The sequence below is a fragment of the Rhipicephalus sanguineus genome, chromosome 6 (assembly GCF_013339695.2).
Source record: "Rhipicephalus sanguineus isolate Rsan-2018 chromosome 6, BIME_Rsan_1.4, whole genome shotgun sequence".
In the NCBI taxonomy this organism is placed as follows: Eukaryota; Metazoa; Arthropoda; class Arachnida; order Ixodida; family Ixodidae; genus Rhipicephalus; species Rhipicephalus sanguineus.
Window position 1 is genome coordinate 77,016,044 of NC_051181.1, and position 23,400 is coordinate 77,039,443.

The 23,400-nt window shown below is 43.0% G+C and overlaps 2 protein-coding genes across 3 annotated transcripts in view; one reads left to right on the plus strand and one right to left on the minus strand.

The window, feature by feature from the left end:
• LOC119395906 (DCC-interacting protein 13-alpha) overlaps positions 1-10,672 on the plus strand; it is a 49,277-nt gene extending 38,605 nt beyond the window's left edge. Inside the window, exons 18-21 of one of the 2 annotated variants that reach the window (XM_037662922.2) lie at positions 617-704; positions 4,213-4,263; positions 7,570-7,623; positions 10,494-10,672. In XM_037662922.2, coding sequence (XP_037518850.1) covers positions 617-704; positions 4,213-4,263; positions 7,570-7,623; positions 10,494-10,643 — 343 coding nt within the window. In that variant the 3' untranslated portion in view covers positions 10,644-10,672. The remainder of the gene's footprint in view (positions 1-616; positions 705-4,212; positions 4,264-7,569; positions 7,624-10,493) is intronic. The other variant, XM_037662923.2, reaches the window with a different exon arrangement.
• The window catches only part of LOC119395911 (uncharacterized), a 595,703-nt gene that overhangs the window by 57,802 nt on the left and 514,501 nt on the right, over positions 1-23,400 (minus strand). The gene's annotated exons all lie outside the window — the stretch shown is intronic.

Genomic DNA, 23,400 nt, shown 5'->3' on the forward strand with positions numbered 1-23,400 from the left:
CCTTGTCTAGATGGAATGGCATTTGAGCAATTGAGCAAAATGCTTGTGAACTCGATGGGATAACAATTGCCTGCTCTAAAACAGAACAAAAAGATGTAATGCTTTCTCACGCATTAATGTTTTCTGTTTTTAGTGCTCTCTGTGTTGTGTTTCTGAAAGGATCGCATTATGCAAAATCTTCAAATACAGCTCGTAATATTTGCTTCCTGGATTTTGATTGTCAATGCAAGGTGGTTTCCAGTCAAAGAGATGTCTTCCACATGCACCCACCACTTGGGCTCGAAGCTGTCTTCTGAGCAATTCATGTAGACTACCTTCAGTGCTGTCCAGAGTAGGAACACACCCTTTATTGAACTCACGGGCACTGTTTGCAAGCTTGATGTGAAGGGTGAAGGAGTCTATCCGGGAGCAGCAGGCCTCGGTTTTGCACCAGCATTCTGGACTGGTAGACCCTTCTCAGAAAGGTGTTGGCTTTATGTTCAAGTCCCAGACCAGGAAAGGGGCTTGTTGATGCAATGGCACAAGGCTGAGGCTTCCTTTGTTTGTCCACAAGTGAATGCAGTTTGTCATAAAAACAGCGGACCAGCAAGAAGTTCTAATTCGTGGATTTGTGCAGGCTGTTGGGCTTCATCACGATTAACCCTGGTGAAGGCCCACCCACATACAGGTGCCATGTCTTTGAAGTGAACACAAGTGCTGAAGAGGTGAGTGCTGGCGCAACTCTGCCTCATAGTGCACAATGATTCTTGTCAATGCCAATTCAGTCACGTATTGCTCAGCCTGAAGCCCTCGTGCCTTAGCATTTGTTCAAAGTGGTTATGGCTTGCAGACTCACTGCCTACCATCTGTAAACTTTGGTAAGTATTGTAAATTACTTACTTTAGAAGTTAGCGGTTTCTTATTAATTGGCCTGTGATGCATTTTGATTAGGGGTGTGCGAATACTCGAAATTTCGAATATTTTCGAATAAAGTTCGCTATTCGATTCCATTCGCACTGGAATGTTACTATTCCAACTATTCGAACTTCCCAAAAACAAACACAGTCAACGTCCGATTAAAAGTGACCCCTTCAGATTTTTAATATGCTTCACCTCATTACACTCTCGTATTGCGGCAAAGCTGCCTTTCATGCTCCGTTACGGTCGAACTTTGCCAAGAGACAGTCAACGTCCGATTGGAAGTGGTCCCTAGATTTTCAATATGCTTCACCTCATCACACATTGGTACTGCGGCAAAGCTGCCTTTCAAGCTCCGCTACAGTCACAAATGTATTAACTCAAGAAAATGCTTGTTCCAACTTGGAGATGAAAGATGTGGCAGAGGTGGGGGCTCAATTAATGCTGTTTTGGACCTTAAATTTGGGCAGCAAGTCCGAAAAATCCAAAGCTGAAGCTTTTTAGCATCCAAAATTTCAGATGTGCTTATATATCGACGTCTACGAGGCAGATTTGGAACTCCGGACTTGAAGGGAGCACACCCTTGTCCGCCACATCAGTTGGGCTTCCACAGAAGTTGAAAGAGGAGAGGCTGAGGAAATGGCATCTTTGCTTTTCACGTGTAAAGTGTTGTCGGCAACACTTTGGTTGCACCAAATCATGTACATAAATAGAATTCGGCCTCTACATTGCCTCATTCTTGATAAGACAACTATAAAAGACCACCCGGCCAGTGCTTCATCAGCCTAGCAAAAAGAAACACTTTCATGTTGCTATCTCATAAGAATGTGCTTAGGAATCTTCTCTAACTTTTTTTTTTTTTATGCAATTTCGCTTCGAAGTATTAGAAAAATATTCTAGAAATTTTCGAGAAATATTCGAAAAATATTCGATTCGATTCGCACTCACCCTTCAATATTCGAATTCACTTCGCACCCAAAATTTTGCTATTCGCACAGCTCTAATTTTGATTTCTTGTGGAAGTAATGTCTGCCACTATGTGTTATCGAGCTTGAGGACTGCAATTATGTGACCTGTTGCAGGCGATTTGTAAAGGAATTTAGTTTGGTCTTAAAAGCCCCGCCATGGTGGTCTAGTGGTTATGGCGCTCGACTGCTGACCTGAAGGTCGCGGGATCGAATCCCAGCCGCGGCGGCTACGTTTTCGATGGAGGCGAAAATGTTTGAGGCCCGTGTAGTTAGATTTAGGTGCACGTTAAAGAACACCAGGTGGTCGAAATTTCCGGAGCCCTCCACTACGGCGTCTCTCATAATCATATCGTGGTTTTGGGACGTTAAACCCCAGATATTATTTATTATTAGTTTGGTATTAAAAGACATACCCTGTAGAAAGAGTCCGTGATCACAGCATTTCTGCAAAACAGTATTTTAATTACTTATTATTGCATAAATAGCTAAAGTTGTAGTAAAAACGTTTTATTAATGGGATGGCATCGAGGCCCGAGGAGATGGATGGTGGAAAATATTGCCATACTTGTTTAGTCCAAACCGATCGTCCTCATGCAAGAGATGAGTGTGTGATAAGTTAATTAAAATTAATTTTGTTATTTTTTTTATCTACAGTGAACACCTTGAGTAATGGTACTTAGTATTTTTCACCAAGTTTAGCTATTTCACTGCCTCACTTTTTAGTAACAAGGCCTAAGCATTAGGGACCTTGTTACGAGAGAAAAGCATGGGAAAAGCGTGCATGAGTTGCCCATCTGCGATATGGGGGCCCCCTAGCGTCAAAAATAAAAATTCGAAATGATTTAAAACCAAGTTTTTTTTTGGTATTTGACCTGAGAATCTTAGCACAGAAGCATATTACCGTAAAATGCCGAGCAAGCGCCCCCATCTGAGCAAGTGCCTCCTCCCTTTTTCCGGAGATCTGAAATAAGCGCCAATGACCGAGCAAGCACCCTACCCCTCCTCCCCTGCGGCCACTTCTTTTTCAAGACAAGCGTCGCTTCTATAAAAAGAACCACAAGAATGAGTACACTGAATGCATATTTAATGTTGTTTATGAAATTTCGTTGTCATGTGGCCAGTCGTATATTGGTCAAACTGGTCGCTGCTTCAATAGTTTGAAACTGATGAGGGAGAATAAAAACAGCAAATAAATAAAGCATTTCATTAGAAACGTGGATGGGCATCTTTTATTTTTAGCGGCTCTCCCGCCGCCTTCTGGAATTTCGGTCCGCGACTGAACAGCCCCCCCCCCCCTCTAAATCTGGTCGGATTATCCATCACCGTAGGGGGGACGCTTGCTCAGCAATTTACGGTATTGTAATCACTACGCAATATATGCATACAAGCTGGCAGGCTCAGACGCTTGGAACATTTTCATTTCGTCACCAACGCATGGGCCCCACCAGTGTGAGGCTGCACCTCATGCGGCAACAATTCGCATAATGCCTCGCAGGTCTACAGTGCAGCCTATACATGGCACACAATCGAAGTTCAGCATTATGCTTGGTCTTTCCAGGCTACTTCAATGAAGAAATCCTAATAGTACATTTTTTTTCATCTTAAGTTGGCAGGTCTGCATGTGCGGCAGTGTGCTAGATGTGTAATAATTTTATTGCGATAGCAATTATATGGACACTCTCTGCTGATTTTTGCCGTCGCCGTCATGCCCCGGATATGTATATGTATGTATGTATATAAAGAAGGCACAAAGAAAAGTAAAGCAGAAGAAAAAAATTCCGAAGCACCCGACCAGGGATTCGAACCATCGCCCCCTCGCTACCAAGCCCGCTGCATTAGACAACTCAAGCATTCCCCATGCATGCGCTGGCGAAATAACGGCAAGCTATTTATATACACCATTTACCGCTGGTGGTAAGCAAATCTCAGAGGAGCCTGAGCGTGTTTTATATCACGCAACGCCCCTAATTTTCTTTCAATTTGAAAACTGCCCTTGAGACGCGCACGACAAAGTGACCCTTTTCTGTACCCACTCGTGATGTGGAACGAAAAAAAAAAAGAACACCGTGCACACCTTGCATCAGACGCCCCTGTGTGGCAACAAACGCAGGCGGTCACTCTATGTGCCGCAGTTTAAAAGAAAAAGAAATATCTGAGAGCATCTGATTCTCCATTGTTGACACTTGCAGTGCGTTGCTCAAGCACAAAGACGTAACAACTGTGACAGGCGCTGCAAGTATCGAGCTTCTTCTCGTTCTTCGTGTGACATTCCAATTTCTTGCTATCGCATTCATCGCTTCGCCCTTGTGGCGAAACTGTGACTTTTTTTTCTTGCGTCTACTTTCAGGTGTGCACTGCCCTCTCTGTAGCTGCCAACATTGCCCTCAAGGCCCTCATGGTAAGAAAACATTGATTTACGTGTCCACATGACTTGCCATTGTAGCTCAGTAGCTATGGCGTCTTGCCGCTGCGCTCAAGTTTGCAAGCTTGAATGGGGGAAGAACGCAGAAACACTGATGCTTACAATAACATGCAAAACGGTCAAAGTTGCCATATTTTACAGCATATAGTAGCTGTTATCTTTCTATAAGACCTTTCGCGGCTATCGAGGAAAATGTTGGTACTTGCATGTATAAGACACATCAAGCTTTAAAGGGGCCCCGCAACTCCTTTGGAGTGCGGTCAGAAAACACTGCCAATCGGTAATTGAGGCTCCCGAGAACACGCGAGCCAAGCATTATAGCGCGGCACGCAGCCTAGAATTTACAAATAATTCTCCAAGTCGGCTAGAAATCGCTCTCTCTTCTCTTCACAAATGATGCCACATACCCACATTTCTGTGCCATATAGCCACGTCTACGGGGGTAGGCTGAATTGAGCATGCGTAGTTACCGTGGCCGCTGCTGGATGCCGCCAAGTGCCCGCGCGCGAACTCGTGATCACACTGAAAGTAAGCCGCACGTTCAAAGAAAAACGAGAAAAGAAAGTCCTCAAGATCATGACGCGTGCTGAAGAAGGGACGCGTCTTCTTGCCCCCTTGTCATCCGCCTTCCTGCGTAGCTTTTAATGCGCTCGCTAGTACGAAAGGAGAGAGAAAGCACTTGAAGCGTGTGACAAATACCTGTAACTCTGGTCGTACTTGACGGATTCTATAAATGTTTGCGGCATGTGATTTGAGAAGCGCCATGCGCTATTATATTCCATTATAACTCAGAAAAGTGTTGCAGGGTCCCTTTTACTTGTTTGTCATGATGAAACATGATTACGCACGCTTGACATTCATCACAGATTGATGCAGTAATTACACAGAGCACTAAATATTATAGAAACACTAATATTTACCAATTTCAAGTTCTAGCAAATCTGAAACTTTGAAGTGATTGTTCAAAAGTGGTCGCACTTCGGCAGGCAGCATCATTGGGTTTCCATCATCTGCCCCTGAACAGATTGCACACAGCTTCGCAAGAACGTTGGAGCATGTCACTGGGGTTGCTACTGCGACATTGGGACTAATCCACAAGCAACGGTCGAATCACACTACAGACCTGTTCACAGTAATCGCACCTGAACACACGTGTACAGAAGAGAAATGGTGATCGAAAGCTAGAGGCTGCTGCTGGACTGCTGATATTTTTTATACAAAAACTTATGGTTGTAACCAAGCGGTGCTTTTTTTTAACACATACAGTAGACTCTCAGTAAACAGAAATCTCTTAAGCCTGAACCACACGTACGCGTTACAACGTGTCAGCGCATGACGTGTAGACTCTGCGTCGCGTCGCGTTCCTATGGAGGGAGAGGACGCGCATAGGTAAAGGGCATGCCATGCGCTGACGCGTTGTAACACGTACGTGCGGTTAGGGCTTTAAACAGAATTGTTGGAACAGCTTCCTCTAATATGATTAGTTTCGTACTTGAATTCTGCATCCCCATTCATCTCAGAAAATGGAACTTCTCTTAAACAGAACATATTATCCTGGTCCCTTCAGGTTCCATCGAGAGTGTACGGTGTACGGAGGATGCTACAGTGTAACAGTGCAAAAATGTTGCAGCTTTATTACTTATTGCATCAGTTCGTGGGTGTAATGTTGCATTTTAGACGAAAGAAATTGTATGGAAACTCTTAAGGCTCATTGACACCGGCGACTAGCACCGGTCGCGCGACCATTTGCGACTGCAAGTCAAAAAGCGACTCAAAGCGACCAATGTTCACACCTGCGTGCGACCTATATATGTCGCCACATAGCATTCACGTCTGCTCGTATATAGCTGGCATTGCCATTGCCCCATAAAATAAGGTGACGTCCTGTTCCTGCGCATGTGATTGGCTCAGAGGGTTGCGACTGCAGTCGCGCGACTGAAAAATTGAGCAGCGAGCGACTGAGCCAAAGCAGTCGCTTTGTGACCAAAACGGCCATTTGCAACCGTTTGCGACCAGTCGCTTTGCGACGAACTTAGTCGCGCGACTGTTGCTAGTCGCCGGTGCGAACGAGCCTTTAGGCGAAATGTTCCAAGTGTTCGTTGCGGCTGTGTCCGTCATACCACTTGTGCACTGTCCTCCATGGGGTTTCTTCGAGATTTTGCCACGCTCTTGCTTTGGTGGTGGGACGAGCATGAGCCTCACGATCATTAAACGTCTTTGTTTTGGCCATTGCATATGTACTGCCTTTTTTCCTGGGGTCTAAGTAAGACATGTTTGTACCAAGCATCTAGGTGCCTCATCTTGCACAAAAGAAATTCTTCAGGAAACTATTAGTGCTGTGGAAAATGCACAAGGCATCTGAATTCACTTGCTTGCGAGTGGCACATTCATAACGGGGTTCTACTCTGCTTGATCAGGCACACGCGTGTCGGGAGATGTTTACAGCATGGGCTCTCTGTACTGGAAGCCACGAGTTGGAATCGAGCTATAGTGATATCTTTATTTTCGCTCCACTTGTGCTGCCCACCGTCGTCGTCGGTGCACTCGCAATGCCACACCTTTTTTTTTTGTCAGCTTAATTATGCACTACTTCACAGCACTGCTCTTAGATAGCGCTGGCAACCCTATCAAGAGCATGGAGGAAGGAGCCATACATGTAGCACACTACATTACAGATAGACAGATACACGATTTTCCTAGGGAAGTAGCCCTGGAATGCTTATGCATTAAACTAAACTATAATGGCAAAATGGTATGCATGACGATGACGGCCTTTACCGGGGCCGGCCACTGCACCGCTTCTTGTGTGCTGTTTATGCAGCAGGAAACTGGCATCTGACGCCACTGTCACTCCAATTCTCAAAAAAAGATTTTTTGTTCTTCGAAAATGCTGCCGTGGGCAGTCTGTCATGCTTGTGAAAAGGAGATCCACATATATTGGTTATATTAATGTGTGTGGTGTTTGCATGCACGTAAGATGCACCAAGGAAAATTGAGGCAAGAAGCTGTGTCTCGTATGCCAGAAAATGTAACCTAATGAATCCAATAAACAGATAAGCCAGGGAAAGGAACCTAAAGGACCGAGGTACCTAACCTAACAAAAGAAATGAGCTCCTCGAACAATGCCCCTTTGCCAGAAAATACAGTAATTTAAAGTTCTCGCTACAGCATAAGGAAATCTTGGTTTTAGCGCGTAAAACCTGATAAAACTTAATTTCCTTGCATGTTCACATGATGCGCCTTTGTTCATACATGCTGCTGCACACTTTTAATCTCCTCTAGGGCCAACAGCAGCAGCAGCAACAAGAGAAACAGGCACAGAAAGAAGACGAAAAGGTGAGTGGCAGAGTCTTGTTACATTGTAGCAGGCCCCCCAACTGAAGATAAACAGGAGCACCACCCATCTCGCAGTGCATTTGGCACGGTCAGCTTATGTCATGACAGCGCGCTTCCCACAGCTTTTGCAGTTCTCCACAATTTCTGCTCCTAGCTTTCGTACGCCACTCCCCTGATCTCTTCTTTTGCACCTTCGAAACACTTGCTGCTCTTTTTCTTCGCCCACTAGCTAAATTTCGCACCACACAAACGGGGCAGCAAGAAACTCGTACAAAGCAGTGAACATTACCCGTCTCCCCAGTCATAGTGCGCCAACGTCCCCGAAACCGATGGCCATGCGCAGACAGGTTCCTGCATGGGAAGGCATCGTAGCCTGAAGGAAGTCATGATCTTTGGCACCGTTTATGAAACAGAACACAAACACAAAATGCTCACTTTCAAAAATTGCGTGATTGTAGCATTTCTAGCGAACCGTTGGCTTCAACTTTCATAATTTTCTGCAGTTACAAAAGTACACACAGTAAGTACAGGCAAGAACTTTCTTAAACTGGAATCTGTCACAGTTGTACATCCAGTCAACATTCTCAGGGCCCTCATCATCATTTCAACTGGGATATAGTATCAGATTTCACGTGCTGATTGCGAAATGAAGCTTATGAGAATCTATGTACAACCACCCATCCCCCCTTCAATTGTCAGAAGGGGCCATGGCCCCCCACTCTGGCCTGCCAGTGCACACACCTGTGATGAATCCTGGGAATGATTGCACAAAATACATACTAGTCTGAATGCATCAGCACATTATCTGCTGCTTCTTAGAAAAATTTGGACAAAGCTGCACCAACACCTCAGGTTATTGTAGGGATTGGGTAGAGCACACGGGCATCATCCTTAACTGTATTCAGCATCTGCTAAGGGTTCGTTGGATGAATGAATGCTGTCAGCATCTCCTTTTTAATAGGTACCCGAATGAAATGTTTTTTCTAAAAAAAAAACCTATAAATTCATATCTCAGCTTTCTGCATTTTATGGTAGAGAAACTTGGGTTTTCATGCTGTTTTGTTTTTCTTCCTGCCCTCTTTCCCACCATCAAACCTCCATACGTCTTTTATTTATCTCTATCGCAGACGTGTTAGTCTTTTCTGTAAATTTCAACGCCACTTATCTGTTGCCCCACGAAGCGAACAAACGGTGTAAAAGGGTGTCTATATATTTTACACAGAACTAAAGCAAAAAAAGCTATGCTTCTGACAGGATATGCAAGGAAAGTGGAGGGCACAGAGCTGTCGTTTGAGTCGCATGACGAAGTTTGAGCTTGCAAAACAGCACAGCTGCTTGGGGAGCCAAGTCAGCCATTTGTGCCATGGCAGGGAGTGCTTCGTCTGCAGTTGTTAAATGCGGCTGGTGGAATTGGCTCTCATGCATTTGTTAAAAGTGAACTGGGACATCCGCTAAGTTCGGGCAGACTATTTTCTTCTTGCATCAACATTATGTACACTAGACCCTGTTTGTATTGTAACATACCAAGTTGAGCTCGGTAACTCCATGTGGCTTAAATTTCATTTGCATAGTGTTGCTACAAAATCAATACAGAGGATTATGGGCAGGTTTTCTATAATTTCTGCAAAGATAGCACTTGGGTGTGTCCAGGTGAGATCGAGCACGAGGTCCCAGTCACCATTCCCAATTTGGATGAAATTTACTGGTATTAAGCCCAGAACAATGGTTTCGGCGTTAGTTTTGTGAAAAAAAAAAGATTGTTCGCCTGAAAAGATTATATATACATTTTGGCCGCAGAAATCACTTTTCTGCCGATTTCGCGATTTCTTAACTTTGAGCGCACCTAGGGAAAAAACGGTGCACTTTTTAGTCACGATATTTATTCTCATCAAAGAATAAGTGAAACAGAATTTTATAAGTATATAATTTTCCTTACCTGTCTAAGGACTTCTGAAGAAAAAAATCACAAACATGGCAAATCGCACAAAATACCAGTACTTCAGGAATTTATTGCTGCAAACAAGTTAAACTTAAGATAATAAAACTTGGTACATATTAACTTTGATATTTGTGCTCTTCTTTAAAATAACTTTTGTGGCTTTGTCGCGCTATGTTTTACTTTAGAATTCAGCTGAAGCGTAAGTGGTTTACCAAAAACACCGAAGTTTGAAAACCGAAGTTTGAAAGTAGTTTCCTCAAAAAGGCCATTTTTAATTTTTTTCAAAATCCCTCCGATTGAAGTCGGGAATGTTGTCTACCATTCCGCATAAAAAAACGTTGCATTACTTTGGTTGCTAACAAGTTGTAATGCGTCACATGTGACCAAGTCAGCCTAGCGGCCGCACCGTTCGTTGTTTGCGGAAGATCGGAGAGAAGTTGTTCAAAATAATTGTACGCGACATAATCATAAAGCAGTAGCTCGACACCAACAAATGCGCAGCCCGGTGTCATGGTTCAGCAAGCTTTGTCGTGCGATCAGCTGCTTGACAAACCCGCAGCAGCGGCCGCTCGAGGCGGCGGGCGCTCACATTGCATGAGTGCCGCTTCGACTGTGAGCGAGCTCCGCTTGCGCATGGTAACTACGCTCGGAGGACGAATGAAATGAGAAATGCATCAGTGTGAAAAGTAACCATTGTTAATTGCCAAACAGGTCCTACGGGCTTGCCTCAAACAGGTCTTATGGCTTGCCTCATAATCATATCTTGGTTTTGGCGCCCAGAACCCCAGAATTTACATCTTTTTTTTTTATATCATGGGACCTGCGCAATCTCTTGCGCAGTGCAGCTCAATGAAAGACATTTGCAGCGCACAAGGCTAGAGTGTGGCCACATGTCTTGTCTTACCTCATCTTGTTTTGCGATATCTCTCAGCAGAACGAGGAGCTCCTACAGAAACTGAAGCTCTCTGAAGACGAAAACGCCCTTTTTCCTTCAACTACCAAGAACGTCAAGTCGGATGCCACGGCTGGGGAAGAGGCAACAACTGCGCCTCTAGAAGCAGGCGATGTCAAGACAACCTGACCGCACGCGCATTCTTGAAAAAATTTTTTTACATTTCGTTCCTTTGTTTTTTGGACTGCAAGTTTAAAATAATTTTGAGTGAAGCTTTGCCAGGTATCACTGCTATGTCGAGCACAGTGTACAGCTTTTCAACTCTCGGTGTTTGTCAACAGCGTAAGCTCGACGGAAGTTGTCAGCGGTGAATACATTTCCCTGAGGAGGTTCGTGTGAAGCTGTTCTCCTCTAAAGTGTGCTGGCACGGCTGACTGTTTGGTGTGCGTGTCCTGTAGTTGTTGTTGTTGTCGTTAGACCGTTTTGTATTTGTGCTAACTAGAGGCACCAGAGAGTGGTTTTGTGAATTGTTTCAATGAAAGGTGCCATGGAGTTGTCTTGTGAGCTTGCGATCGTAGGCAGGCCCGCTGGTGAGAAGGTAACAAGGTGTCGATTTCATTTTGTGAGGTTGACGCTGCGTTTTCAGAGTCGCTGTAGTAGTAAAACATTCCTAGTAATTTTGTCGCAGGGTTGTCGTAAGTTGTTTCACCATTGTACTATGCTCTTGCTCTCACGCCTCTTTGTTTGTAAATGTAATGGCACAGAAGTTGAATGGGAAATGTAGGGTCTAGAATGTTGGTATGAGATTAAGAAGGCTATATTATGTTCAGTGTTTCTGCATGTACGGTTTATGTGAAAAGCTTTGAAGCCACTCACTCTGTTATTGATAAGACTTCCTGCAAGGGTCGTGAGCATATCTAGAACACCTAGGCTCAAGCTAGTGAGGAGTCCGGTTTTTGCCTCGTGGAGCTTGTGCGAGGTGGGAAGATACATAGAGATACAGTCACTCCAGGTTGAGTCATGGCACCTAGTTGCATGCAGAAGCAGGCACTGTTGCACCAGGTTTGGTTCACTCTCTAGAATGCTTTACAGCTTCATGAATCAGTCACGACAGGCCTGATCGCACGCACCAAGGCCTTCAAGTTTTTGACGAAAGCTTTACAGTCTTCATGGAAAGCTTACGGTGCGCAATATCTCTGAAGAATCTGAATGGTTTCTCGACCTAGGTACCCCAGCCTGGAACTTAGACAGGTTGCATGCACAACCAACGCAGCACTGGGCTGCTGCACCAGTCGGGATCGTAAGCTGGGCAAGAATGCAACTTTTTTCGCTAAATACATGCCCCGTATATTTTCACCACCGACTGTACCTCACGCTGAATTTAAACTGCACATTGTTGAGGGAGCTGGTGTAACATTTGCAAATGTGTGTTTTATGGCACATACAGCTAGGCACGAAAGTTTGCAGCATGCATGCAGAAGCTGCAGAGAAAGCTCAAATATGATATAGCCGTTTGTATGGTTGTGTTACTTAATAACTAATGTCCTGCAGAACACACCTGCTATCTGTTGGCTGGGCATATAGGATGCAAATTAGTTGGGCACTTTTTTTTTTCCAGTTTGCACATTTCGAGAAAGTGTTTGTACACGTGTATAAATGTATGGCAGGAACATTACAACTTCATACAGAGCCTTGAAAGGTAGGCATGAAGCTGTTGTGAAAAAGTGCACTGGTCAGCCATTACAGTGTGCTTCATTGAGATCTCTAACGAAAAAATGTATATATACATATATGTGTATGCACCATTGTCACTGTGGAAACTTCTGGTAACTGATTACAGGCAGCTTTCTTCAACACAGAAACAAAGATTACGCTGTTCTAATGTTTTTCTAGTCAGGTCTGCGTCGGATTACTTGTTAAGCTGGCAGATTTTGAATGAGTCCCTTTAAATTTACCAACGGCAAGAACACATGGCATCATGCTGGGTCATCTAGCCAAATGCGTGTTCTCATCTGCAGAGCATAGTCAATAAAAAACTTCAAGTTGGATAAAGTTTGCCATTGTAGCTTTTACATCGTCGAGTGCCTGACAAAGTCCTGTCAGCATGTACTATCGGCATCAAATGAAGCGTGAACAGTGGGAAGCATTAGCAATGGTATAGTGCGCACCATCCAGTCATCACCATTGACAGGTGCGCACATCCAGTTTGGCAGCAGTGCACATATGCGTATCTGTCCATGGTGACTACTGTGCAGCGTGCACTACACAACTGCTAATGCTTGCCCCTGTTTGCGTTTCATTTGACGCTAATAGTGCTGAAACACAGGCTAGTTCTAGAGCTCGCTAAAATACTAGTTTTTTATTTATTTTTTTTTATTTTCACATTAACGGGACACTAAAGTAAAAATAGTCTGAGCTGTATTGATAAATTGCACTTACGTTTCGTCCGATGAAAAAATCCGCAGTTTCACTTGAATAGTGAAGCAGTTAATGCGATGGAGCACACTGGAATGCTATGTGAAGTAAGACTAGCAGCTTTAGGGGTGACATGCTTTTGCTTTATGTTCCCGAACAGCGGGATCCTGTCAACAAGCTTCCGGCATTGAGTTGTAGCATGTCTCACGCACAGCTGCATGTCGTTCCTACTTGTGAACATGCGTTCAAGTGTGCTTTTTCTTCAGCACGACGAGCATTTCGCTGAAGCTCTTTGGCCGACATTGCGACAACACGCAGTGCACATGGAACGAAGCACGTGATCAACGCACTCATACGCTGGATAAACGTCAGCAGTAACTCATCGGCGAGAACTTTGCGCCATCTCACTGGCGATGTGTAAATGGTTGTCTACAGCGCTGATGCAACCTAGAGACGCTGGCATGACCTTGGTTGAGATTGAAGGTCATATTCGCAGAACCAGGCATTTTCTTGGTTTGTACCTGGAAGAGTAGAGCTATCACTCTGAAAATAGCTTCGAGGGAATGTTGGTTTAATCAGCATTTCGACAGGTGGACTCGTCTTCATCAGGGCGCCAACTTGAGTAATGTTTCATCACTCGCCATTATGTCCCAAATGCAAGAAAAGTCCACGACGCTGCACTAATATACATGTGCTGTGGTTTCAGCACAAAATTTTAACTGTTTGGGCCTAAAGTTCTCTTAGTCTTGCAGCAGTCAAGCCCTCAGTGTAAAATTAACTAAAATAATGTTTTGAAAGAATTCTTTAGCAGTCTAAACTTGTTAGTTTTTCTCTGTATCGTCCCACGCAATATGTCCAATGTTAGAATGCTTTGTTCCCAGGTGTAGGTTTGTGACACAAGTCTGCTCATTCATAGGATGTGCAGTGGGGACACTTCAGGATTACTGTAAGGTGATCCAGTTGCTAACGATATATGGTCACAGGGCAGAACTGGTGCAACAGACAGAGTAGTCTTAAATACAGTTAAGAGTTTTAGTAAAGCAACAAGGTGTTTAGCATGGCTTGCACGCAGAAGCTTTGCAGTTTATACCTTGTGCTATCGATAACAGATGCACAGTACTGAGTGTCATATTCCCTCTAAGATTGCAGCACCATCTACAGGGGCGGCGCCAGTGGGGGGTTTGGGGGGGCTCCAGCCCCCCCAAAATTTCCGCCTGCCCCCCCTTTGCCCCCCCAAGAGCAAGCATAGTCAAAATACAATGCATATGTTCCCAGCCTCTCTGCCCCCCCCCCCCCCCCTGAAGGAACCCACTTGTCGTAGGTGCCCCCCCAGTAAAAAAATCCTGGCGCCGCCCCTGACCATCTATTAGCAACGGAATGGTGCTCAAGAAAAATAAAATATAATCTAGTCGTCATTTAGCAGTGCCAGTAATCATGTGAAAGTTAGATTTTGAATGCTTAAGAGATTCCATAAATACTGAAAGAAGGCTAAATAAAACGCCACAAATCTACAAACTCTGTTTCGTGTGTACCATCCTGGGCTTTTCGCCATCAACACATCTTCCGTTAGGCATAAAAACACACACAAAAAATTGATTACGCAACTAAAAAGTGAGTAGGGTGAAGTACTTCTTAATACTTCCTTGCCAAAGCACAATTACAAGTCACTACCGCCATCTGATGTATTCGTATCTGCAAGTTTTGGTGTGACCCATGTGACCATCACTCCAATGAGCGCCATCGTGCATCTATACAAAGCACTGTTTGGGCACGCATAATCTTGTCTAGAGTTTCTAAAATAGCAGTTTGCAGTATACATATCTCTACTTTGCGTTTTGCCCAAGTGCTGCATCTCTATTTATTTTGCATTTCGTGTGCAACTCTACAAGGTGCTAAAATTACGTTACGTACACTATTTTCTCGATTTCTCAGTGTGTTTGCTGTTGTTGCGCAGTGGTTGAGTACAGTTGGCATCAAAAGTTTGCAGACTGTGAGACCTAGAAAAAGACTAGTATATCTGCTGTTTGAGCACACAGCCTGGTATGTATTTAAATTTCTAGCCTGTCCTGTACATATGCGGACATAGTTGCGTACAGTTTTGCTGGCCACAGCCATAAGCTGCTGGGAGAACCAAGTGTTACCTTGGATCCTTTGGTTCATAAGCTTTTGTCAGACACTGCAGAAGTGATGTAATGTCAGTACACTTACATGTGCTTATTTATGTTTGTCTGTCTCCTGTTTAAACATGCACATATGATACCAAGTCTCATTAGTCGTTACTTGTTAGTTTGTATAGCAAGAACGGTTGGTTCATATTAGCTCTATGAACTGGGCTTCAAATTTCCGTATGTTATGATGATTATGTTATTCTTGCAGACCACAGAAACCTAGGCACGAAAGATCTCCAGCATGATTGCAGTTATATTTTGTTCAATTTTCTGCCGTCTTATGTCCTCTGTAATTTCATAATTCGGTATACTCTCCTTGGCGTTTTGACAGGATGTAAAGGGTATGCAGCGATGGATCTCGTTGATAAATGGGGAGAAGGTGCACATGTTTTGTTGAAGCATTCATTTTGTTCAAATCCTTTCCCCCGGTAAACACTCTGCCATTTTTTATATCAGGGAACGAATTCTGAAATTTGAAGGCATGTTGTGTGTGACTTGAGCATTTTACAGGGGTGAGTTGTCTTGCTAAGCGTTGCCTCTAGTCTTAGTTGTTTACATAGCCTACTTGGAAAATGGCAGAGGACATGACACTTGTATCGTCTGTTCACTCTTTTGCGTGTGTCTTACTGTTTTAAAGGACGGCCTCAGCATTAGTATATGCAAACATAAACGCGTCACACCACGTCGACATAAAGATGTAGAATCTGCAAGTGTTGGACACCACTTTCCTGCATTATAATACAGTGAGAAATGGTTTTTCAGTGGCTGAATAAGCTTGTAATCCAAGCAATCGGTCACTGATTCAGAAGTCTACATTGAATGAAGTAGTAAAATGCTGGGCCAAGGGCAGTTAACACACAAGTGCTATGCGAAGTAGTAATGTAAAGTACTAATGGTTCACGACTTTCACAAAACACTTTCACTTCATTTTTGTCATGCTGCGAGCTCTCTCTTTTATACACCATCGTAATGTTAATGCAATGTGCAAAACGCTGCTAAATGTATGGCTTATAACTCGAGTGCCCTGTGATTTTCAGTCTGTCAGAACACGACACCATGTGACTTAGTTTATCCCTGGCAGTTGAGCTTCAATATAGTTTAAAGTCCGTTACGTCACGCACATACAAGCTGCACTTAGTTCATACCAGTCTTGTCTTTTCCCCAAAATCTGCATCCTGTTGTCTGTGTGGTGCCATAGCTTTGACATTGTAGTACCTACAGAACGGTAGGGCCCGTTTGCTTGTATGCGTTGGAAAAAAAAAGGAAAGCTATCTGTTAAGTATCTGATTGTGTATTCGTTTATGTAAACTGCTGAGTGAATAATCTTTATCAGACCTCACTTGTGAAGGACAAATGCACGTTGACAACAAAGCTTTAGCTTACTATAAGCTACCATAAAGTACCGCGGAAGTACCCCATTTTTGCTGAAAATTGCGTTAATTTAGATGAGGGCACTTGTACGGATGAAGCAGCAAAAGCCAAGATGGCGGCCCATGAAAAGGTGGTTGTCAAACATATAATTTTCAGAATTGTGAACTTTTGGAAATGCTAATACTGGGCACTTCCGCGGTACTTTACAATAGTAAATAAGATTTGGGATGGCACAAAATGCATAGTGGTGGTGATTAATAATCTTATGGAAACACAGTGGGGTGTTGCCTGTGAGTGCAATTCTCTCTCGCGTGTAGATGTTCAAGATGAGGTAATGTACTGGGAGCATCTGATGTAACGTATGTGGCTTGCATGCAGTAAGCGCAGGATGGGAGTGCTCAAATGTCTGTAGAGGGATCTTCTGTTCTGCAGTGAACCTAGATTAATCATTGCTAATGGCGATGGTGCTCTCTTTATTGTGTGAAATCACAAATTTATTTTATTGCTTTTGTTTCCTTTATTTGCCTTATGAAACTATAGAGAAGACCATGATATAGAAGTGCTTTTACTACAAAACGTGTTCTTGATGTCAGGTAAAACTGTTCTAGTAAAAAAATAATGATGCAAGCCACAAAATGCCATAGTTACAATAACCAGACAGGCTTACCTTAGGGCACCTTGAAGAAGGAGCCCTAAAATGTACTGCTTATCATTACAATTCTGTTTGATGCAGTGCATGAACAAAAACATCATCTCTAAATGTGACAAGGAGCACACAAATCATGAAATATCTGACTGTAGACTTGTTGATTATGTTTGCTCAAACCCTCATAACTGCATTCGAATTGCACAACCAGGCAGGGTAGTCGGGCTTGTCGATCTTGGAACAGCCATTCATCATGGAGTGTGTTGTAATGGTGTGATGTTGAAGCGGCAACCATTCTCACCTTGTTGCAAGTTTTGCAGAGAGGACTGCAGAATACGATAGGATAAGCATTTGCCGCTGGCTTTTGTACCCTGGGAATGAAAGAATGTAGTCAAAACAGGCATGTTATCCACAGGAGCTGCTATTTCAGTGCGCAAAATCCGCCTAGCTGATGCAGCTAGCTTTAGGGTCATGTAGCTCACCATAGAAATTTGAGTGGCATCCGAAATGATGGTTTCTTTTTTTTCCTTGCCAATATATATTGGCATTTTGTACTCACACAGATAGTACAAGGCCATGATTTTTTTTAGCACAAGATGAGCATAAAACAGGATTGAATTGAATTTAGAATAACTATAGCCCTAGTAGCACCAAATGTTCACACAACGTTGCCACCACATTTAGAAAGTTGCTTCAACAATGCGGCAACATTGCGTGCTACTAGGGATATTTACTCCTGTGGAACTCTGAACGAAATACAGGATGTCTTCTTTTGCGTCATCCTTTTTATAAAAATGATTTACTGCAAGTTAGCTTTTGTTGCATGGTTAAGGCCATCAGCAGATAAACGAAACCTTGGGAGGGGGAGTGGTTTTTGATGGTGTCGGTAATAACACTCTATTGCTGCATTGCGAAATGCAGCACTCAAAACAATGTGTTCTAGCATAGTTGCTAGCAGCGAATGACTCAGTCCAACTGTTCATTTTATGGGCCTTCCAAATTCCTCTCACCACAGTTTACACTCCTGGGCTCACCGAGTTCGCAGAAAAATCTGACTGAGAAGTATGAGTCCTCTGTGACTGTACCTCGAAAGTAGTCACACAGCTGACATGGTCACAGTCAGTCACATTCAAAGCATGCGCACGATCATTCTTGGTAGTACTACAGTACTTTTTATGATAGCTCAGTGGCCGTGACATTGTACTCTTGAGTGCAAGCTTGTCTATTTGATTCTGGCTACCGTGTTATGCAGAAATGTTCATGTGCCGTGCGTTCAGTGCACATTAAGGAACCCCAGATGGTCGAAAATCAATCGGAACTCTGCTCACTATGGTGTAACAACAGATAAAACACCAACGGAAACCTTAAGAACGTAAAACACGAAATACAAGATTACTTCCGTGTTTTTCGCTGGTGTTTCGTCCATTTTTGCGATGTACCAACTAGCCCAGTTCAGTGGCTTATCACTATGGTGTGATGTGTAGTCAGATCATGGTTTTGACATGTAAAGCACCAGAATTATTAAGAAAGGTGGCAGTTTTATAGTTTTCGAAGCAAAATACTTCGAAAATGATGTCTACATTTGTTCCATAATACATGTTTTTAAGGGAAACGGCTGTTGCTCACAGCGATGGATTGTACACAGTTAGAATGCTTCTACTTAATCTATATGTAACTGTTTTCTGCGACATTATGAGCAGTTTGATGTGATGTGCCATTTATAGTACAAGGCCTGTTGCTACAGAAAAAGGAGCAAGTTTAGTATAATTATTGTAAACGGTACATTGGCAACAGGAAATTGATAGTCAGACACGATTCCTACAATTAGTACCACAAATGCTACCATCCCATGCCTCAGTATAGCTAGCCAATATAATAAAATGAAACAAAAACTTGCTGCAGTGCTTAGGCATATTTGCCTAGGCTTGGCCAATGCTTAGGCAACAGGGTAAATGCTCTAGTCATAGTGTTTACTACCACAGAGAGCAGATCTCTTTGTTACAGGCACCTTTGCAAGTGCAGCTGCCTTGGGGATCGGTTGGCGAGTTATGATCTACGCTCTACATTGTAATAATACAGCACTCTGTGGGAAACTAGGGGTCATCTGCTAATGGGGAACATGATCGGATGAACGTGTTCTTTGTCCCATGAATGTGTTCTGTGTCCATTCTCTTGGTTACAGAGATCTGCTTAACTTTGAACACTGTCTCAGGTGTTGGCATACGCTTGAGACGGTGTTCGTCTCATACCACTGTGCATGCCTGAATCGTTTCAAGCGGGGCACTTGACCTTGCGACTACAGCAATGCTGCAATGAGATGCTCGGGCCTATATTTCTTTCATGGGTATGAAGCAAGCTGCGCGGATCAAACACTGTATATTAATGCCCAATTTGCAATCATCGTCAAGTTGTGTAACCCAAACATGTCTGCATGGCGGCCGCTGTAAAGTTTAGCCTCTATTGGCTCCATTGGCTATCAAAAGTTCCCATTTGACAATTGTATTAAACACTTTGTAAGCATGGTTGCATGTTTATACCAGCAGTTGCGATTACATTATAATAAACCAGCAGTCGCTGAAGCCAACAAAAGCACGAGGGCGAGGTGTTTGCTTTCTTTTTATATGGTAGTACTCGGCCAAATACCCAGACCACCTCCCCCCCTAGTTGCCTGACCCTTCTCATAGGTTAGCACTGTGGCGTACTTTACGGTTCACTTCGCTACCATTGAAGGCTTGGAGAATGGTAATGTCTTACTGTTGCATTGGTTGAATGCCTTGCACACTTACGGGCTCCTAAATATTGGTTGTAAATATGCTACTGCTCTGTTTAATTGTGGTTTGCATTTGTTACATCTTGTAATACTTGTGTGTGCAAGTTTTTTTTTCACCTCAATATTGTTTGTTCTTGAATCGGCAGTGTCTTTTGTAATTTTTTTGTGGCAGCATGCAAAAAGTCTTCGGGATCCCATGTTCATTGCCACAATGCAAAGTTACACTTTATACTTCGAATAAATGCCACAACATGTTGCATTTAGAGTTTATGTGCTTTGCGGAAAACTGCTAACGTTTCAGCTTGAGCTCACATTTGTATGTTAATAAAGGTCTGTGCTGGTAGCGACAAGGTGGCTGCGTGGGCTGGATGGTAATACATATTTGACAAGGAAAACCTCGTCAAATATAAACCTTGAAAAAAAAACCAGATAAGACAGAGCACACCCCATCTTGTTCTCTTCTTTAAGCATTCTGTGTAATGAAAAAAAAAAGTTTTTCTTTGTCAAATGTGCTGGTATAGGTCTTGTTGCTATAAGTCTTTTCTCGTGCAAATTAACCCCATGTAGTTGAAAGCAGTCTGGGGATTTTGCACTGAATTATCCTTCATAGTCACTGGGTGCTTAAAACACTAACTGAATAGTTATGCTGGGCAACTTGCCTAAGTTTTGGGAATCCCAGTACCCCTCCCGGCTTAATTTATTCATTTTCAAGTTACATTGTTATGCACTGTTGAGCTTGAAATTAGTTTTATGACACATTCCTCACATACATGCCGACTGTATTAACTTGCTGAGCCCCTGGAACCTCTGCTGACAAGCGGCAGCAGCAACGCAAAGTTTCTGTACAATAAAAGTCAAGCGCAGTGTCATGGTACTCAAGTATTGCTTTGGTTCTGTGCGCCTTTGCACTCCATCATTGTTGAATATGCTCTGCCAACGGGCCTCAAAACATACACCTCTGTGGTTTTCTAAGCACTTATTCATACCACTTCCAGAGCTGTGCTTAGCCTACGCGGACACCCATTTTGGCTTTGCACTGTACATGCTTGTGTTGCATTAAAAGTTCAAATGTAGAACACCTAGCTGTCAAAGGTCTTTGATAAATATTCTTGTAAAAAATGCATTAAGCGCTGTGGTTCCTTCTAGTACACATAGACCTGACGGTTGTCTGAAATATGAAAGTGGTGCTGCAACATTTTTTGAACCCTGTAAGGAAGCGTTTACATCTCGTAGGCAGTTCTTTTATGAAGATGTAGGTCAACTTTAATTCTGCAGCACACAGCAGGGAACCCATGGTGCCACGCAGAAGATCACTTTATCTCGTGTGAATTTCCCATTAATGACCCTCTTATTCATGCACATGGCATCGTAGTTCAGTGTGCAGATGCCAGTTCCTGAAAAAGTGCAGAGACATAGCAGTGGAAAAAGCCACACTGCAGAATACCAGCCCTGCACAAGTTCAGCTGCGTTTCCCAGTTCTTTGCTGTGACGGCATTCAGAAGCTTGACCACAAACAATTCAAGTTCACGTGGAGTGCCATTGGCACCCTGTTTGGAGGATCACCATTCGCAACAATCTATTATTTAATTGCTCCTTTGTTTTGGTTGAGTGTGAGGGCATGTCAAGGCCTTCTCTTCTTTCTTTCCTCCACTGTTTTTTTTTCTTTCCATTGTCTGTCACGGACAAGTTCGGATAGTCCCCACCTCGTAGCAACACCCAACTTTAAGCTGCAACAGTAAATGCTCCCATGATGTGCAGCTCCAGGTATAATAACCAATTCGATGCCACGAATTGTCTGTAGTTGCATAAAGTGTATGCCACAACAATGCGAGTTTAGTCAATGTGCATTGCTTTAGTGCATAAATGTATCCACTTCACAAAAAAGACAAAGAGCAACAGTGCAAGTCTGAAAAGGCAGTATTGTTCTCTGTTAACGTTCATGAAAAAAAATCGCTTCATATTATTGTTTCTTTCTACATCCATCTTCCTTGTTGTTCGTAGTCTCTTTACGTTTCATTGGTAATCTGCTTGAACATTCGCTGGATGTAATTTACAGAGCCTGTTTGTCATTGCACAAATGTAACGCGTGCGCTAGTTAGAATGAATTATAAATACATATTCAAGTGTGATGTTATTTGCAAAAGTCTGCTTCACGCAAGTGTCAAGCAGTGCTGTTTTGAAGCAGCTGCGTGCACGTGTCGGTGTAAATGCTTTCCCTGATGTGTACAATTGCAGGCCAAGCCTTTGGGGCTGCTTCGCCAAGGTTGACTCGAGTGCGAGCGTGTGCGCGCCTATGCAAGAATTAATTGTGCCCCATGTGCAATGCTTGCAACGATGTGTTCTTTGGCAATGTCTTGTACCTTCGGTTGGCGCTATTGTGCCAGGAGACAAGGCTTGTCACGATTTGCTGTAAACTGTGCGCCGTGCTTTGAATGCATCTGGTCTCGCCAACCACTATTTGGGACGTGCTTCAGTGGATGGAAGCATACTCTGTGGTGCTTGTAGCATTCAACTGTGTTGCTGTTGTTGTTTTTTTTGTCTTTATACGGATCTCTTAGCTGTGCATCCTTGTACCTAGAGGCTTTGTACATGAGCCTTTCTTTGGAATAAAACTGAATGATTGCATCCATGAGACCCTTCGTATTGTCCTTTACAGCTGCTGAGCAACTTTATCGACTTTGCGAGGGAACTGCATTTGAGCCTCACATTGCATTCTTTTCGCATACGTGAAATTTATACAAAGTAGACGTACTGGCCGTGCACGACCTGTCGTGACCTGATCACATTGCATGGGCAATAAAGTGCCAACAGGTGTGAACTCCACTTTCAATATGTGTGCACATGCATGTTTACTGAAATTAAAGCATGCATCTACAGCAGTAAATATCTGGAATTTTCTAGTTCTTCACGCTGTTGAATACAAGCAGCATTAAGCATTAGTTCAATACGTTTAAGGTGGGATAGTGCTGTAAAATTTTGTTTAATTCTGGGTAAATTTTTATGAAACTTGCCGAGTTTGTGTTTATTTGTGCGCCGATTTCAAATATGTAATTATTTTTATTGTACAATATGTAGTTTTTGAAATGTCGATAATTTTATGGTCCTCTTTCGGAGCAAAATTTTTCCTAAACTGAGACTGCTACAAAATTAATTGGCGTAAAAGAAACTACACAGGAGGCGAAACAGAAATTTGTATAGGCTTGTGCGAATAGTAAATTTTAGGTTCGAAGCAAATAGTGATTTGGTCGAATAATTTTGAATAGAATTCTGATAGTATATATGTCACATTATTACAAAGAAAAATGAGCATATTTGTCATTACTCAACTAACCTGTGCAATATTTCTTTTATAATTGAAACAAGGCATGTGCAAATGTCGTTGTTTTTGGTTCAAAGGAAATGGAAGCAACTTCGAATAGTAGCAGGATCTGACTTCCGGTAGAATGCGTGATAACCTGCAAAGTATGTTATGTTTTAAAATTTACTATAGTTAGAGCATATAAGACGGTATAACAAGCTTTCAAACTTAAATAATGATGAATCGATGTGAGGGTACTAATATGTTCATTTAACCTT